Source organism: Danio aesculapii, chromosome 3 (assembly GCF_903798145.1).
Source record: "Danio aesculapii chromosome 3, fDanAes4.1, whole genome shotgun sequence".
Classification (NCBI taxonomy): Eukaryota; Metazoa; Chordata; class Actinopteri; order Cypriniformes; family Danionidae; genus Danio; species Danio aesculapii.
Window position 1 is genome coordinate 46,469,893 of NC_079437.1, and position 19,443 is coordinate 46,489,335.

Consider the following 19,443-nt stretch of genomic DNA (forward strand, 5'->3'; position numbering starts at 1 on the left):
TACAAATTGTAAATTGTTATTGCAATATAAAATAACTGATAAGTTTCTTCTAAGGCAGCAGTGTGAAAACCTTTTTTTTTTTTTAGGTTTTTCCTTGCACCTTTATCTTACACCCGATTGCAACACATTGGTTAAGATTTTTTTTTTTTCGTAAGTTTATCACACTCACTTTCTTTCAGCTTCTTTGCTTGGGGTTGTGGAAGCATGCAATGAAATAAATATAAATTATATTTAAATGCTTGCGACTTCCTTTAGCAATAAGGAACTGAACCTATAGGAGAACACAGCAATATGTTCAGTTATGAAAATTAACAATATACAGCTTCATGTTAGTCTTACTTATTTTTCATGTTTAAATTAAGTAATACTGTTTGTATGTACAATGTAACAAGGCCTGAACAGGGTGTGGGATACTTGCCACAATGCAGTCATACAAGTTTCATCAATATTCAAAATTTACATATATAGAGTTACATATATAGCCATATATAGGTGTTCCAGTATAATTGTATAAATAATTCCTGCTTGAATAATTCTACACCCCAGTACATATAACAGCTCTTGATACAACTAAACAAATTTATATATTATAAAAAGACACTGTACTTTTCCCTTTTCATAAGTCAATAGCTAAATTTGGATTGTGTGATACTGTGTTAAGATATGGGCTATTTTTGATGTTTAAAACAATTGCTTTGATATGATGATTTGATATTACAACATTTCTTTCAATAAAATCAACTATATTATTTATATTATAAGATGTTAGATGGTGAAAGTCATAGCTGTCAAGTTTAATATGCAAATAATGATAGAATGTTACTTCATTTGCACACCCTGAATTGTACTGTCCTCTGTGTTTTCTGAGAACCAATTGAAGTTTTTGGGTTTGAGTCCAGAGCAAAGAGATGTGAAGAGCTTCCTGTACTCTTGCCTGATCTGGAAAATAATGAGAGTATTTAAACCTCTGGTTTAACATATTCACGTTTTATTTTCCAACTGATTACTTTCTGATGAAAAATTTATAAAAACGGCAAAATAGCAAAATCCTTGAGAGCACAGGTACAACATGGAAATGTTATTTGATGTTCGTTTTTATATTCAGAAGATGTATTGAACAGAGTATTTGCTCATCAGCAAAATGTCTATTTGAAGTCTTTTTTTTTTACATTAATTAGATGTTTAGAATGTCTTTAAAAATTGGAATATTCATAATTTCATAGAATAATTATAAGATTATTTAAATCTCTCGCTTAACATATTCATATCTTATTTTATATCTGAAAGACTTATCAGTCTTCTGCGAAAATGCTCATCTGCGAAAGAAATTTTGAATATTCACACAGCACACCTTTTACAGGTGTTTATTCGCCATTTGTGCACAGCAAATGTCATTTAGACCAAATTATCTTTACAATTCATCTTACAGACATACTTGTGCTACCTGGGATAGGTTTTATATATATAGAGAGAGAGAGATAACTTTGTGTTAGAGTGTGATGTCTGACCCCTTTATTGAGGACGCAGTAGATCAGGAAGATGAAGGTTCCCTGCTGGGAGTTCAAGATCAGGAAGAGAATCTCCAGCACTTGACTGCTATTAGTGAAGAAACCCAGAATCCAGGAGCAACCGAGAATCACAAACTGAGCCAGGGTTTTAAACATTATAATCCTACAAAGCAATAAAGAGTTAAATGTCCACATTATATTTACTATAGAATGATCAAATCATAATGTTTGTTACTTGGTTTGCTTCAACTGTGAAACGTCAGCGTTCAGTTTTTTGAAGGCTGAGTTTAAACTGATGCCGATGCTGATGAAGAGAATTATGTTTAACTGTAGAGTAAAAAAACTGTATTAATCACACTGTTTTCCTTATAAATAAAGATCATGTTAAAAAAATAAACAAGCTTACAGCTAGTATGACGGTAACAGGTCCCAAAAAACTCCAGATGAGGCCTTTATTCATTTTAATCCAGCATCTGTTTGGAGGAAGATGGAGTAAAATGAACACTGAACACAAACACGGATGAAGGTGTTGAGAATTTAATCATTTGAAGTAAACTCACTTTTCACTGCCATAGCTGTTGGGAACCACTACAGCAGAAATGCCTACCACAACTAGAGCAACCCCATATCCAAACACACACAGCAATCTGTTGCGAAGCACCTTCCTCTTTTGAGAGCGGATCTGGGATAGGTTCTTCACACAGATGAAGAGCAGCACAGCTTCAATAAACATCCACACAAACCCGGAGAGAAAGAGGAAGTGCAGAAGGCCTGATATCAGCACGCACAACACCTGGGGAGCATGAGAGATGGTTATGATGATTCTTATTAAAGTCAGCATGAAATCAAACTTTACAGTGATTATTTTGCTAGCTCACAATGTTATTCTGAAGGTGAATAATTCATTCATGCAAGTTAATCCACTGAAAAAAAAACAAAACAACAACAAAAACTGTTTTGATATTCAAAGTCTGACCATTTGCTTCTGCATTTGGAGTGTTATCCCCCTAAACATCAAATAGAAGTTTTTCAAAGCATCTAATTCTCCTCTGGGGTGTGTTTTCTCCTCTTTTTATATTATATACTAATGATTGGAAAAGTATATTTGACAATAGGTTCGTACTGAATTTTGTAGATGACAGTGGAATTGTGAGTCTCCTGGTAAATCCTGCCGAAATCTCATGTGCCTGTTGTGGAGGACTGTTTCTTGCTGTGCAAATTATAGTCCTAATTTAAATATTGCAAAGACTAAAGATATGATGATAGACTTTTGAAAAGACTTCATTACTGTTTCACCTATTATTAATAATTGGAGGGACAATGAACATGTGGATGAGTACAGATATTTGGAAATGGTAATTGTAAAAGTACATTCTGAAGTTAACAATGAAGACATTTGCAAAAAGATCAAACATCGTTTGTTTTTGTTAAGGAAAATTTATTATTTTAAGGTATGCTTGGTGTTGATGAGGAACACATGATATAAGAATAATGGGAACAATGGTTTATAATGAAAATAGACAAATAGAATAGAAAAAGAAACAATACACATCAAAGGCCAAATCACAATTCTATTTTTCTACCCCTACCTAGGGTTACCACTTTTAATACAAAAAAATAAGAGACGCATACTGCAGCGGGGGCCACATGCCCAATACAGGGCCAATAGCATGCCAGTGGTGGTAAATCGAACTTTAAAGTATATTTTTTTTCAGGAAAGTGTGAACACAATTTAATTTTTATTGAAATCTGGGTAAATAGATGCAGTCAGTCTTTCTCTTTTACAACTCTGCAGCACTGATATAGCTGATGTTATGTTTAATAGTGTGGTACACCTTCATTGACCTAGAGGAGAGGATAACATACTAATGAACATAATTTTAAAGGGTGGTAATATTTATTTGTCAATATTTGCAATAACACCTATTCAAACATGGAAACAGCACAAACATAAACTAACTACAAACATTAGCTAGTAAAGGTTTCATATAGCCTATTTTTAATTTAAAAATATGGAAAGTTTCAATTAGTAGTTTATGTTCTTTACATGGGCATTATGTTGTATATTAATGTATTAAATGTATTTTTTTATTAAATAAATTACATTTACATTTACATTTAGTCATTTAGCTGACGCTTTTATCCAAAGCAACTTACAAATGAGGAAAAGGAAGCAATTATAAGACACAACTATAAGAGCAGCAGTGAACAAGTGCTATAGACAAGTTTCAGGTGTGTAAAGTCTAAGAAGCTAAGCATTAGTAATTTTTTTTTTTTGAGAGAGAGAGAGAGAGAGAGAGAGAACAGTTAGTGGTATAGCCAGAGAGGCAGTTAAGATTAGGAAGGATAGTGGAGACTAAATAGTTGAGTTTTTAGTCGTTTCTTGAAGACAGCAAGTGACTCTGCTGTTCTGATGTAGTTAGGGAGTTCATTCCACCAACTGGGCAGATTGAATGTGAGAGTTCGGGAAAGTGATTTCTTCCCTCTTCGGGATGGAACAACGAGGCGACGTTCATTCACAGAACGCAAGTTTCTGGAGGGCACATACATCTGCAGAAGTGAGAGCAGATACGAAGAAGCAAAGTCAGAGGTCGCTTTGTAAGCAAACATCAGAGCTTTGAATTTGACCCGAGCAGCAACTGGCAGCCAGTGCAAACGGGTGAGTAGCGGAGTGACATGTACCCTTTTGGGTTCATCAAAGACCACTCGTGCAGCTGCGTTCTGAAGCAGCTGAAGAGGTTTGATAGAATTAGCTGGAAGCCCGGCTAGTAGAGAGTTGCAATAGTCCAGTTTGGAGAGAACAAGAGCTTAAACAATGAGTTGAGCTGTATGTTCAGATAAGAAGGGTCGGACCTTTCTGATGTTATAGAGTGCGAATCTGCAAGATCGAGCAGTTCTAGAAATGTGGTCAGAGAAGTTTAGTTGGTCATCAATCGTTACTCCAAGGCTTTTTACCATTTTGGATGCAGTAATGGTTGCTCCATCCATCTGGATTGAGAAGTTATGTTGAAGAGTCGGGTTGGCAGAAACTTCAAGCATTTCCGTTTTCGTGAGGTTAAGCTGATCTTTCATCCAGTGTGAAATGTCTGACAGGCAGGCTGAGATGCGAGCTGGAACCGAGGGATCATCAGGGTGAAAAGAGAGGTATAGCTGGGTATCATCAGCATAGCAGTGGTAGGAAAATCCATGTTTTTGGATGACTGTTCCTAAAGATGCCATGTAGATAGAGAAGAGAAGTGGCCCAAGAACAGAGCCCTGAGGTACCCCAGTGTTTAGATGCTGTAGGTTGGACACCTCTCCCCTCCACGACACCCTGAATGACCTGTCCGAGAGGTAAGAACTGAACCATTGAATAACAGTGCCTGTGACGCCCAGTGACTCAAGCGTAGATAGCAGGATCTGGTTGTTTACAGTGTCAAAAGCAGCTGATAAATCCAGCAAGATGAGGACAGATGATTTAGAGTCTGCTTTAGCCAGTCTGAGATCCTCCACGACCGAGAGCAGGGCAGTCTCAGTTGAGTGGCCTTTCTTAAAGCCAGATTGCTTGCTGTCCATGAGGTTGATTTGAGTAAGAAAGTCCAGGACTTGATTGAACACTACTTTCTCCAAAATCTTGGCCATGAATGGAAGCAGGGATACCGGTCGGTAGTTTTCAAGTAGCGTTTGATCCAGGTTGGGTTTCTTTAGCAGTGGGGTTACCCTAGTCTGCTTAAATGAAGTAGGGAATAGACCAGAGTCAAGAGATGTGTTAATTATGTGAGTCAGTGTTGGTATGACTGCAGGAGAAATGGCTTGCAAGAGATGAGAGGGAATGGGATCAAGCGGACAGGTGGTTGCATGGCTTGATAGCACGAGATTGGACACATCAGAGTCAGAGAGCTGGGAAAAAGAGGTGAGTGTGTGTGGTGTTGGTGGTGTATCTTGCGTGTTTGTTGTAGGTGCAGCAAATTGAGCACTGATTTTTGCAGTTTTGGTGCAAAAGAATATAGCAAAGTCATCAGTAGTGAGTGTGGAGGATGTGGGTGGAGGAGGAGATTAGAGGAGGGAGGAAAATGTTTTAAAAAGTAAGCGAGGATTGGTGGCACTGTTGACTTTCTGACGGAAGTATGTCTGCTTTGCAGAAGTAACCTCAGCCGAGAAAGAAGACAGAAGTTTATTTAATAAAAAAAAATATTTTTTTATTAAATAAATTGAAGATTATGTGCCTGACTTAACCTTAACAAACAAATCATAATATTATGAATGTGATCCACTTACATTGTATTTACAGAATTTTTAAAAATTACAATTTGTAACCCAGTGTGTGAAAACCAGGCCAAATCTTAGATAAAGTTAGACTGTAGCCATTCATTTCACTGTGATTTCATTTGTTGACTGAGTTGGTTTTACTCAGTTAATATTAAATACATATATTATTATTTTTTTTACAGACTGTTCTTTATTTCATGCAGAAAACAGTAAATTACAAACAATCAAAAAAAAAAATACTCCAGCTAGATATTCACAGACTGGGTCACATTTTTAGCATTATTTATCAATTAACTTAACTATTGTTGATAATGGTTACACTGTCATTACCTGTCTGCTTCGGGAGAGACTTGAGGTACGAAGAACTCTCTGACTGTGCTTTGATTTTTGTGAGCTCTGTCATTGTGGGAATGCTGCTCTCCGGAAACATGTTGTCGCACGTCTAACAGACCCGCAAGAGCCACAGAACTTGACAGACTCTGCTTAAAAGACCCGCCCTCCTCACTGGACAAAGACCAATCAAACTAACGATGACATCAAGAACTACCCAATCAAAAGTAGGAAATGAGGCATCTTCATAAAATGCGTGTGGGACGATTTGCATGAAAAGCTACTTTAAAAATATGATAAATACAGGACAAAACCAGTCCCCTATTGATTCAAAACGGGAAGGGCAATTTCTTTCTCAAATATGTGATGATTTCGTATTTTAAGGGGCAGGTGGCAACCCTACCCCTACCCATTCCCCTTGGCCCTTAAAACCGAGTGTGAAGGGGAAGGGCTTCAAAATTTACCCCTTAGAATTGGGACAGCACTACAGTACCTGCACATGTCATCATATGTCATCGCGATCTCTTGCTTTATATGAGATCAGACGATCGCAACAGCTAGTTATTCCAGTTGTTTTATTTTTTGGTATTTATGTTCAGGAAATCACTGAAGGCAACGATATCATGTTATCATAACGATCTAATGTGGCAATAAGATTGTAATACTGTGCATTTAACACAGTGGCCATATTCATCTATGTAAACACACGAAAAACAACATTAATATTATAGCAGACCCTGTAAAAAGCCCATTCCCAGCCACTAGACTTTTCTTACAGGGTATTCGAGTGTCAGAATGTTGTGGGACTGCTATTCAAGAGTATGATTATGGATTATAGATCGTAAAATTTAGCGTTTTTTATTTTAGCGTTTTTTTTTTTAAGCATGACGGTAAAACACAAAAAATACTAATTTGTGGATATCCTTACTTCTGGGTGTAACACTCCTGCTGTTGTGGCTGGTGTATTCTGCGAAATTTTCGAGGGGTAGGGGTAAGGGGAAGGGCTAAGGGGTAGAATTGGGATTGGGCCAAAGTTTCAATATAATATGTAGCGCAAAAATAAGAAAAGGGTGTAATCAAACGTTAAAACAAAGTGTCGAGCGTTTTCAAGTCAGTGCTCATATGTCAAGTTTTGGATGTTCAGGCTGGGTTACAGCTACTACTCAGCACCTGCACCAGCTGGCCGAGTGTGCTGAGGAAGACCTGATTGAAGCTCGACGTCTGCTCCATATGTTGACGAGTTAATTCCTCATGCCGTCTTGCCCTTACGAGCATGTCCTTACGCTGATCAAGGCGGTCCTCCATCCTGTCCAGCTATTCCTGATGCCTTTCATTAGATGCCTGTAACTCTGCCAGAGCTGCAGCAACATCCTTCCACCCTTTCTCTTGCCTTCAATGCAAAACAGACAGGAATGTTGGCTGTTTAAAAAACTGTTTTACCTTTGCAATGTGACTATTCGTTCAGTTATACACAGGGAAGATGTTAATATTTTATAGTATTACTAACAATCAATAAAATACTGTGCAAAGAGAGTTCGCTATAGATTTTATGTCTCACCAAATGGTACACGACGGTTTCATTTTGAGGTGATGAAGTTGGTTGTAGAGGTGTTTGTGTTGAGGTCCTTGAGGGCGAACTGGAACTCTGTCGTACACACAGACAACCTCTCATCAAGTCCCACTGTGGTTTTCAGCTGGCTGGGAGGGTCTTCAGCTGAATAGATACACGATCATGTTAATTACATAATACAGGCACACACACACACACGCACACACACACACACACACACACACACACACACACACACACACACACACACACACACACACACACACACACACACACACACACACACACAGCTCTTACAACATAGAAACACTCAATGGGAAGTTCCTTCCCTCTTGGATGTATTTGTCCTTAACAGCTATTTTTGAGTTGAAAATGCATAACAAATACATACATAAAAAGTAGTTATTCATTCATATTCTTTTCGGCTTAGTCCCTTTCAGGGCCGTGCACAGGGGGGTGACCCGGTGGCTAGAGCCACTGCCCCTTTGCCCTCATTGGCTGAGGTGCTCCTCTAGCTCAATCGCTCAATTTAGCTTACCAAATTCACCTATAGCACATGTCTTTGGACTTGTGGGGGAAACCGGAGCACCCGGAGGAAACCCACGCCGACACGGGGACAACATGCAAACTCCACACAGAAATGCCAACTGACACAGCCGAGGCACGAACCAGTGACCTTCTTGCTGTGAGGCAATTGTGCTACCCACTGTGCCACCGTGAGGCCTTATAAAATACTTATAATGTACTTATTGGTTTTAAAGCCTATCCAAGGAGGCGGCCTACAAATTAGCTTTATGATAACATTACACAAAATGGGAGATGACTTGCTGGCTAGCAAACTATCAACAGACAACATGCTTGCACTTAAGTTAAACATAGAAAGTAAATATTCTATGTTTAATAATTTAGTTTGATTTATCAACTCACCTGAAGAGTCCATCAAAGACTCCAACAGAGAGGTGGCCGTATCGATGCCGCCGCTTCTCCCCAAACTGGACGGTCTGTGTCTGTAAATTGCGTCCATGCTGTCGAACCACTTCCAGTTATTATGCTTCACACCACATTTTACGGTAGTCACTTCGCAGCTTCTTGCATTCTAGAAGACACTGATCGGCCGTCCGTTGGAACCCTTCGGCAGCCATTCTTTCAGAAACATGCTGAAAAACTTTTTCATTTCTCACCATGCCATCAAGTTCCAATTGCACTTTCTCTTCGTCGATTATGGCCAGGAAGGTTTGCAACTACCGGGTTGACCACGGTTGATTGCAGAATCCAGACATTGTTTCTGCTTTGTTTTTTAAAATGGCGCTGCTTTCTGTGTTGTTTCTTGTCTTTGTCGCACGCACAAGTGACGATTCTCTGTAACCAATCAGCGTTCAGCTGCACGTGTAGCTCAACCTTTTGGTACCCTTTTCTTGTGCTAGGTACCCTTTCGAAAGGGTGCCAAAAGGTTCCCTTTGACAGTGGAAACAGCCACAAATGCATACTGAACCGAACCCTACCGTATCATACCACTCAGTGGAAACGGGCCATTTGTACCACTTTGTGGACTCATTGGTGTACCGGTCTAGAAAGGAGGTGTGTTAAGCCGCAATGTTGGTGCGTTACTATTTTGAGAAACTGAAATAGACTGCACCATTGACCAACTAAAAGCTGCTCTAATGTCCAGCGCTGAGCGCGTTAGTTAGGGCACACTATTCGTTTGCTGGAAATTAGAATTGAATTAAACAAATCTTTGCGCTTAACAAACAAAATTAAATATGTAGGCCAATGGATGTCCTCAGTGCAGTGCGTACAACACAGTTTCCTTATCCACAAAGGCAAAGGAGTAAAGAGTAAAAGTAAAGTAAAGAGAAAGTAAAGAGGCCTAACGGAGGAGGTTCATTCTTTATCATCACACTGCAGATGGTTTGTTTAACTGTTTTCTCATAGTTTTTCCACTTACAAAGTCCGTCATGTAAATAGCAAATGTGTCATGGCATGGCGACGCAACTGACTCTTAAAGGGATTGTGAGATGAGACTCTGATTGGTTTGCTCAAAACACACCCATAACTCATTAAGAGAACAAGCACAACCCTGTTGAACCATGCCCCAGGGCACAGAGCATATTTTTCTGTCCTTAAAATAGCAAAAGTGGATTCGGACATGCCCTTAATGCTTTTGCGCTATGTGCTTTAGATCGTTAAAATAGAGCCCAACGACTGCATCCAATGCCATTGAAGTTCAACTGACATAACCTAACCTAACTGTATATTCATCTCCTTAACCATGCCCCCCTTACCTTTAGTTTGCTATGAGGGAAGGATGTGCAAATGAAAGCCCCCCTCCCAATATTCAATTTCAATTGGAAGTATATCAATAGACTGAAATAAAAGTCTCAGCAACTTTTGGTTCACACAGACTTTAAAGTTAGTGCTGAGCTGAAGGGTTTCTTCTTCATTCTCACCTGCTGACGGCGAATGAGGCTGAGGAACTGTTGTGTGAGCAGAAACAAAAGGTGAGCCAACAGCAGACTGATGCAGATGTTGATTCGGGCCACATTATTCACTCCAGGACACGGACAAAGAGCAAAGGTCAACAAGGCCAAACTGAAGAATAGCAGCCCCACGATCACACACACCACATTCAGCAGATTCAGCAGAGAGTCACTCTGAGGAAACATGTCAGAGAACACAAGTGCCAAAATCAATTCATTTCAAGGTCACACTTTATTTTGATGGTCTGTTTGTTGAATTTAAGTTAGATTGCATCTACATGCCAACTAATTCTCATTAGATTATAGGTGGACTGTTAGGTTGGGTTAGGATTAGGGTTAGTGTAAGTTAACATGTACTTGCAAAATTTCTTATAGTCAGTTAAATGTCTGTTGAAGGAGCAGTATCAACAGATATTAAGCAAACAGTCTACTAATACTCAAAAGGACCATCAAATAAAGTGTTACACATTTATGACTTATTTATGAATGCAGCTCAGCTTGCAACTGCACCCAGTCTGCATCCAGAAACCTCTCAGCTTTGTAAAAAATCTCTACAGTAAGGTGTTTGTCTCTCAGCAATTATTTTACTCACTACATTTACAGCTCTTAGAAGTTTTTTTTTTCTTTAAACAGAGAGAGAGAGAGAGTTAAACGTGGCTACAATATTTAATTTAATAATCTAAATTCAATGTTTAATTTAGTTTTTATTTTTATTTTGTTAATTTCTTTCACAACAAGGGGCAGTGTACATTAATTAACATTCCTCAAGAATGTAAATGTACCCAAATTAGCGCAAAGGCTAGTTTTTTTTTTTTTTTTTTTTTTTGGTCTTCTGTTTGCCAGATGTTATAACCCTATAAACCAATAAAAATAGAAATTCAAATAATAAACTAAATGAAATTAGTGATTTATAAGCAACAATCAAAATGTCCTTCTCAATATTAAAACTCCTCAGTTTTCTCAACAAACCTAAACATTGCTGAGCCTTTTTAAAAACCTGTGCTTTTTCAAATATGTGCTGCTTTTCGGCCCTCATGTTCTCGTACCTCTGGTGGACGGCTGCTGGTTTGCATGATGAGAGCGAATGTGGACAGATGAACACAGGAACACACAGTGAAGCTGCTGTTGGTGTTTAACACAGAACAACCATCTACAATCCACTCGCTGATATTCCAGTACACACAGTACAGGGAACCACTGGGGTCAAACTCCTGAAAGAAGAAACAAAAAACAAAAAAATGAGTGAATATTTTCAGCAGTTTTCAGATGCTAAGAAACACATTTCAGTCTCTCACTCTGATGTGTCTAAAGGTGAAGTTGACTGGTTTGCTGAGTGCAGTGTTGGTAGTTTTGGGAAGAGTCACTGAGATCACAGAGGACATCATGGTGTTAACTGTATCATTTGTTGTATTGAAGAAGTCAGCCTTGAGTAGATTTTCCATTGCGTTGTAGCCCAAAAAAATCACAGCAGCTGATCCTTTGGAATAGAAACAGATCCATAAATGCGCACAACAAAAAAGCTGTAAAGCAGGGGTGCCCAATCCTGTTCCTGGAGATCTTTTTTCCTGCAGAGTTTAGCTGCAACCTTGATCAAACACATCTGTCTTTAATTACCAAGTGCTCTTGAAGGTCCTGCTTAGACTCTATCCACACAAACATAGGTATTTTCAAAACCACTATTTCTCATGGGACTAACCCTAACCCACAAAATGTAAGTATCTTTAAATGGAAATACAAAAAACTAATACGTTGTTTACCTAATGCATAAGAGCGAAAAGAATGACTACAATAAAAATTATTCACACGCAATTTTAAGGCCTATATTTTTTCTTAGTTAATTCAGTTTATTTTTATTCATTTAGCAAAATATAAAAAAATTGTCTCATTTTTATATATTGAAAAAAATGGATAACTTATCTTCAATGTTCACTCACACATAAGCTGCATCCTAAATGGCACACTATACACTTATGCACTATGCACTTATGCACTTACACACTCAACAGCATAGTATATGTATGTAGTGTCATCCCAAATGTAACATTTTTTTACTAAGCAGAATTTCAAACCGTTTCCCAGATTATGTTTGACGGTTGGCAGATAGTGAATTAATAAAGATTAGTGAAATAAATGACCAGACTACCAAATAATACCTGCCATGAGTATAACTGCATACACCATCGTATAATCACTCTCATAGGAGTGCTTTCTCAATCCAAAATAAATATTGTAATTCAACATCAGTGCGATTGGCCCCTTCTGCTACGTGAGCAAAGTAGTGGCTGTTGAATGTGTGAAGTGTCCGACAGTCCACACTTCATATTAATGGTTAAATAAGTGCATCATCCAAGTAATTAAAGTGCACTTATTCTTTTTTAAAGTTTTCAGTGTGAACGCACTTACACTATTTATACTACAAAATTGCATAGAAGAGTGCACAGGTATGTGATTTGGGACACACCTATACACAAATTTGACCTTTGTTTTGTTTATCCTTCTGGTTGTTTTGCCACCTGACCTGACCATTTGACTGCACTCTTGGATTTCCTTTATGCTCCCGTTTGCCCCTGTTTTGACCGTTGCATGTCTGACTAAGCTCTTAAATAAACTGCACTGATCCTCACCTCTGTTGTCCCAGACCCTTATGTGACACACACACATTCTTAAGCAGTATTATGCCAAATGCTTTTCTGTTTGACCACATGAGAAATCATTCATTCATTTTCCTTTGGCTTAGCCAATTATATATCAGGGAAAACTCTGTTTATAGAATTACCCACATAGAAGTGGACATGGCCTTAATTGGCTTAGTTGTGTTTGATCAGTGGTGGAGCAAGATTGGGCATCCCTGCTGTATTTGTATTTAATACATATTTATTAACTTTTTAATTCACACAGAACTTCACATACTTGTTTCATTGTTGTTCTTGGCAATGCCAATGAGATCTATGTCAATAGAGCAATTTGTTGTGTAAAGTCGAGGGATTTCACCTAAAATGACATGTGGTCCAACCATGAAGACTCGTCCCTCTAATTAAAAACAAACAAAGAGTCATGAGCCAATTTACTTTAATTCTAGTATTAATTTAGATATTTATCTTGTCAATTAATAAATACTTAGTCTATTTCTTATAGATAAGCATTTTACACGATATAGTAAAATAACCCTTCGGGTCTCAGAACATCAAAAGACCAAGGGTTTACATTGGACATTGAACAACTGAAGCACTGCAACAAATATTTTTTTAAGGAAACATCTATATACTGAATCTAATTGTAACAATAGTATATATTTTTAAAGAAGTCTGAGTCAAGTTTTCATTTTTCATGGTTTTTGAGGTTGAATTCATCACTGGCCACCTTGACATCTGTCTAATTTGACAGACAAGTATATAGTTGTTGAAGATTAATTTGTAGTTGTTTATCACCTTTGATCCAACATTGCTCAGGATATAATATATAACCTCTTAATCATCTTGTAAAATAAATAACAGTGTCTCCACTTACCTACATCAGCAAGAGTAAAACTGACATTGGCACTTGTGTCTGTCGGCTTCACTAATGTAGACATGAGTTCCTCGTTGTTTTTTAACACACGGTTTCCATATGAGGTCAGTTTATTTGGGTTGGCTGATGATGATTCTGAAATATTTGCTGCAGCATCGAGGACCATATTTAAAAGGCTGGTCACCATCTAAATAATTCATCAAATAAATAAAGTTACATGTAAATGTCACCGTACCTTGCGTTCTTGCTCTCCTCTCCTACCTTGCATTTACAGATGACCTAGTTTTACCTGTTTTTATTTGCAATCACAGGAGCACCAATCATTTCTGCTAATTCTTTCCACCTGCCTGTTATTCCCTTTTTCCCCTATTTATAGCACGTCATTTCCCTTCATGTTTGTCAGTATGTTGTCATTTGTGTGTCTGTGCGAAGCACTCCGTTACTCACCTTTTGTTTGTGTCCAGGCCTGCCAGTGAGCGAGCGTCCCGTTGTTCTGGGTTTTGTCCTTGACGCACCCTCAGCGTTTACCCAACTGGGTTAATTTGGTTTTGTTACTTTCCCTGAGACTCGCTCCTTAAATAAAGACATTATTTTTCTGCATTTGAGTTCATCTCTTCATTGCTCGTGACAAGAACATACTGACCAACATGGACTCAGCAGAAGACGCTGATATTCGCCGAGCGCTCGCCCAACAAGGCGCTTTGCTGGGGCGACAACAGGAGGAAATCGCGGCCTCCCACCAGGCATTCGCAGAGGTGTCACAACAACTGGCTGCGCTCGCCGAGCGCCTTAATCAGCTGCAGCTTGCCCTCTCGAATCCTCCAGCAGCTCTCCCTAATCCTCCAGCGGCTCTTCCGGATCCTCCAGCGGCTGCATCGTCGGAACAGGCGATAACCCCTTCACGACAGGCAGAACCTCGACTCAACCCACCCGCCGCTTACTCTGGTGAGCCCGACACTTGTCGATCCTTTTTGTCTCAGTGTTCCCTCACCTTCTCGCTCCAGCCATCTTGCTTCCCCACAGAGACTTCCAAGGTAGCCTTTACTATAACTCTCCTGATTGGCCGGGCCAGAGAATGGGGCACGGCGATGTGGGACAACAAAAACGAATGCTGCACATCATTTAAAGCTTTCTCCGACGAACTCAAGAAGGTGTTCGACCGTTCCCCCCTGCAGACTGAGAATGCGAGAGCATTAGCGGCACTTCAACAGGCGGACCGATCAGTGACGGATTATTCCATTGAGTTCCGCACTCTGGCGGCGAACAGCGGCTGGAATGCCAAGGCTCAATGGGACCACTTCCTTCACGGCTTGGCTGAGTACGTTAAGGACGAGATCTTCTCGCTCGAGCTGCCGTCCAGTCTCGATGGACTCGTCGATCTCGCCATCCGGGTCGACAACCGGCTCGCGCTCAGGGCGCGTCATCGCAGAGGCGGAGTCAACGAGGGTTCAGCTAGGAACACCGGCGCGCTGGATGTTCTCGTGGCACAACACCCCGAATTTTCAGAGGAGGAGCCGATGCAAGTCGGAAGAGCTCGTTTGTCGGCGACGGAGCGACGCTTCCGCATTTCTAACCGCCTCTGCCTTTACTGCGGGGAGGCGGGGCATCAGGTGGCCTCGTGCCCTATCAGAGAGCGGCGTAAGCCATCTAAGGGCGGATTAACGGTGAGCACCACGAACACACGTGCACTGCCTGGGGGTCGGGCGTCACTCCAGGCCTGGTTAAATATTAAGGGTTTTGTTAAGCAGGTGTCTGCCCTTATTGATTCCGGTGCTGAAGGGGACTTTATGGACTTAGACTTGGCTAAGCGACTGGGAATTGCTATGGTCGCTCTGGATAACCCCATTTCAGCCAAAACTCTTTGTGGCTCTCACCTAGCTGTGATAACCCACTGCACTATTCCCCTCACACTCACACTGTCAGGCAATCACGTGGAGCAGTTACAGTTTCTCCTCATTCACTCTCCCACGGCCCCCTTAGTGTTGGGTCACACCTGGCTAGTCAAGCACAACCCTCATATTGATTGGGCTCTCAGCTCTGTATCTTCTTGGAGTCCCTATTGTTTGTCTCAATGTCTTGGCTCTGCATGTTCTCCCCTTTCTTCTCGTTCTATGTTACAGGAGGAGGTGAGCGTGACTGGCGTACCTGTCGTTTACCATGATTTGAGAGCGGTATTTAGTAAGTCCCGGGCTTCATCGCTTCCTCCGCACCGCCCGTACGACTGTGCTATCGACCTATTACCTGGCACTTCTCCACCTAGGGGGCGTCTATACTCTCTGACTAGACCCGAGAGGGAGGCCATGGAGAAGTACATCCACGATTCTCTAGCAGCAGGTATTATACGTCCTTCTTCCTCTCCAGCTGGGGCCGGGTTCTTTTTTGTGGAGAAAAAGGATGGATCTCTGCGCCCCTGCATTGATTATCGGGGGTTGAATGACATCACGGTAAAGAACCGTTATCCATTGCCACTGATGTCATCGGCCTTCGATCTCCTGCAGGGGGCAACCATCTTTACTAAATTAGATCTCCGCAACGCCTATCACCTAGTTCGGATTAGGCAGGGGGACGAATGGAAGACCGCCTTTAACACCCCCACTGGTCATTTCGAGTATCTTGTTATGCCCTTTGGGCTCTCCAATTCACCGGCGGTCTTCCAGGCACTCGTCAATGACGTGCTCCGGGACATGGTCAATAATTTTGTGTTCGTCTATCTTGATGACATTCTGATTTTTTCCCAGAATGAACAGGAGCATGTCCAGCACGTCAGGCGGGTGCTTCAGCGGCTGCTGGAGAATCGTCTATTCGCCAAGGTGGAGAAGTGTGACTTCCATACACAGTCGGTTTCGTTCCTGGGGTTTGTTCTGTCGCCTGAAGGATTGCAAATGGATCCTGCCAAAGTAAAAGCAGTTGCGGATTGGCCCACCCCAGACAGTCGCAAGGCGGTCCAGCGGTTTCTGGGGTTTGCCAATTTTTACAGGCGATTCATACGCAATTTTAGCCAGGTTGCTCTACCTCTGATAAATCTCACCTCCATCCACAAACGATTTGAGTGGTCCCCTCAGGCCCAAACTGCCTTCTCTGAATTAAAGAGGCGCTTTATTTCTGCACCCATTTTGGTCAATCCAGACCCATCCCGTCAGTTTGTGGTGGAGGTTGATGCATCAGAGGTAGGTGTAGGGGCCATTTTGTCCCAACGGTCACCATCTGACGACAGAATACACCCTTGTGCCTTCTTTTCCCACCGACTAACCCCTTCGGAACGAAACTATGACATCGGGAACAGGGAGTTACTGGCTGTCAGGTTGGCGTTGGGTGAGTGGCGTCACTGGCTTGAAGGATCGGGGGTTCCTTTCGTAGTCTGGACCGACCATAAGAATTTAGAATACATTAGATCTGCCAAACGACTAAATTCTCGTCAGGCTCGTTGGGCATTATTCTTTGGCCGGTTTGATTTCCACATCTCCTATCGCCCGGGGTCCAAGAACGGTAAAGCAGACGCCCTGTCACGTCTTAGTGAGGTTGAGCCCAAACCCACCTCTCCGGCTGCTGTTCTGCCACCCGAACGTGTGGTGGCAGGGGTAGCCTGGGGGGTGGAGTCTGTGGTTCTTAGAGCACTCCGCACCATCGTTACGCCCACTAAGTGCCCTAGTAACTTGCTATACGTGCCTGAGTCGGTCCGGACCAAGGTGTTACAGTGGGGTCACTCATCTGAGCTAGCCTGCCACCCAGGAGCAGATCGCACCATTGGGTTAATTAAGCAACGGTTCTGGTGGCCCTCGATAGTACGGGACACTCGTGAGTTTGTGTTGGCTTGTCCGGTCTGTGCGGTGGCTAAGAGTTCTAATCGACCCCCAGCAGGGCTTCTCCGGCCACTGCCTGTCCCTTCGCGACCCTGGTCACACATAGCGATGGACTTCGTCACGGGATTACCCCCATCCAGTGGCAACACTGTAGTCCTCACTGTGGTGGACAGATTCTCGAAGGCGGCACACTTTATTCCCCTCCCCAAATTACCTTCAGCGAGGGAGACAGCTGCCGTTGTTTTAGACCACGTCTTCCGTATTCATGGCCTCCCGGTTGACGTGGTTTCAGACAGGGGTCCCCAATTTGTGTCCAGGTTTTGGGCAGAATTCTGCCGACAGCTGGGGGCGACTGCTAGCCTTTCCTCTGGGTACCACCCACAGACCAACGGCCAGGCCGAACGAACTAATCAGGACCTGGAAAGGGTCCTGCGTTGTGTGGCGTCAGGGGAACCGTCATCTTGGAGTTCCAGGTTAACCATGGTCGAGTACGCTTATAACTCCCTCCCCGTTTCATCTACGGGGTTGTCTCCCTTCCAGTGCTGCCTAGGCTACCAGCCCCCTCTATTCCCTTCCCAAGAACCTGATGCCGTTGTTCCCTCCGTGCATTCGTTCATTAAAAGATGCCTCCAGACATGGAGAATCGCCAGAAAGGCCCTTATTCGGACTGGCGAGAGGAACAAGGCTTCTGCGGACCGCCACCGTTCCGTGCCCCCTCTTTACGTGTGTGGCCAGAAGGTTTGGTTGTCAGCCAAAGACATTCCCCTTAGACTTCCCTCACGTAAACTGGGACCCAAATTCATCGGACCTTTTCCTATTATCAAGGTGCTCAGTCCAGTGTCGGTTCGACTCAAATTAAGCCCTCAGTTTAGAAGCATTCACCCGGTCTTTCATGTATCTAAGATCAAACCTGTTCTTCGCTCCCCCCTGCAGCCCTTAACCTCTGCTCCTCCGCCTCCCAGACTGGTTGAGGGTGCACTTACATACACTGTGCGCCGTCTCCTGGATGTGAGGAGGAGAGGCAGAGGCTATCAGTATCTGGTAGACTGGAAGGGGTATGGTCCGGAGGAAAGATGTTGGATCCCAGCTCGGGATATTCTGGACCGCTCTCTCATTGACCAGTTTCATCAGGTCCATGGTGAGTCTTCAGGGAACGCCAGGGGGCGTTCTTGAGAGGAGGGGTACTGTCACCGTACCTTGCGTTCTTGCTCTCCTCTCCTACCTTGCATTTACAGATGACCTAGTTTTACCTGTTTTTATTTGCAATCACAGGAGCACCAATCATTTCTGCTAATTCTTTCCACCTGCCTGTTATTCCCTTTTTCCCCTATTTATAGCACGTCATTTCCCTTCATGTTTGTCAGTATGTTGTCATTTGTGTGTCTGTGCGAAGCACTCCGTTACTCACCTTTTGTTTGTGTCCAGGCCTGCCAGTGAGCGAGCGTCCCGTTGTTCTGGGTTTTGTCCTTGACGCACCCTCAGCGTTTACCCAACTGGGTTAATTTGGTTTTGTTACTTTCCCTGAGACTCGCTCCTTAAATAAAGACATTATTTTTCTGCATTTGAGTTCATCTCTTCATTGCTCGTGACAGTAAATGTCAAGAGACAAAAATTTGTAAGTCAATAAATAATTGACACAGATTTTATTGTTTTCTTATTAGTCTTCTAAAGACTTACATTTAAAGGAAGCTCATCATCTTTAATGTTCTCAGTCTGCTCAAGAAGATTTTCAAGACATACTTTAGCAGTATGATTCTGAAATCACAATAGCAAATGCAGAATTCAATGATTTTGATCATGTTTATGTGTAAAATTAAGGTCATTTGATCTTTGGTTAAATAAATCTACATACTGTATAGCGAGGAAAATAAGTATTAAACACATCACCATTTTTCTCAGAAAACATATTTCTGAAGGTTATGTTCACCTGAAATTTACCCTGGATGTTGACAACAACCAAAGAAATGCATAAATGCAAAAAAATAATAATATGTTATTTATAA

At 41.7% G+C, this 19,443-nt stretch overlaps 1 protein-coding gene across 1 annotated transcript; it reads right to left on the reverse strand.

The window, feature by feature from the left end:
* Positions 1–774: 774 nt before the first annotated feature.
* adgre14 (adhesion G protein-coupled receptor E14) lies at positions 775–13,806 on the reverse strand. Its single transcript, XM_056454129.1, has 10 exons — positions 13,641–13,806; positions 13,044–13,163; positions 11,429–11,610; positions 11,180–11,344; positions 10,104–10,307; positions 2,069–2,301; positions 1,915–1,981; positions 1,744–1,835; positions 1,509–1,671; positions 775–939 (listed from the first exon to the last, which is right to left on the reverse strand). Exons 1-10 carry the CDS (start codon positions 13,804–13,806, stop codon positions 820–822), a joined length of 1,512 nt encoding a protein of 503 aa, XP_056310104.1. The 3' UTR covers positions 775–819.
* Between the last annotated feature and the right edge of the window lie 5,637 nt (positions 13,807–19,443).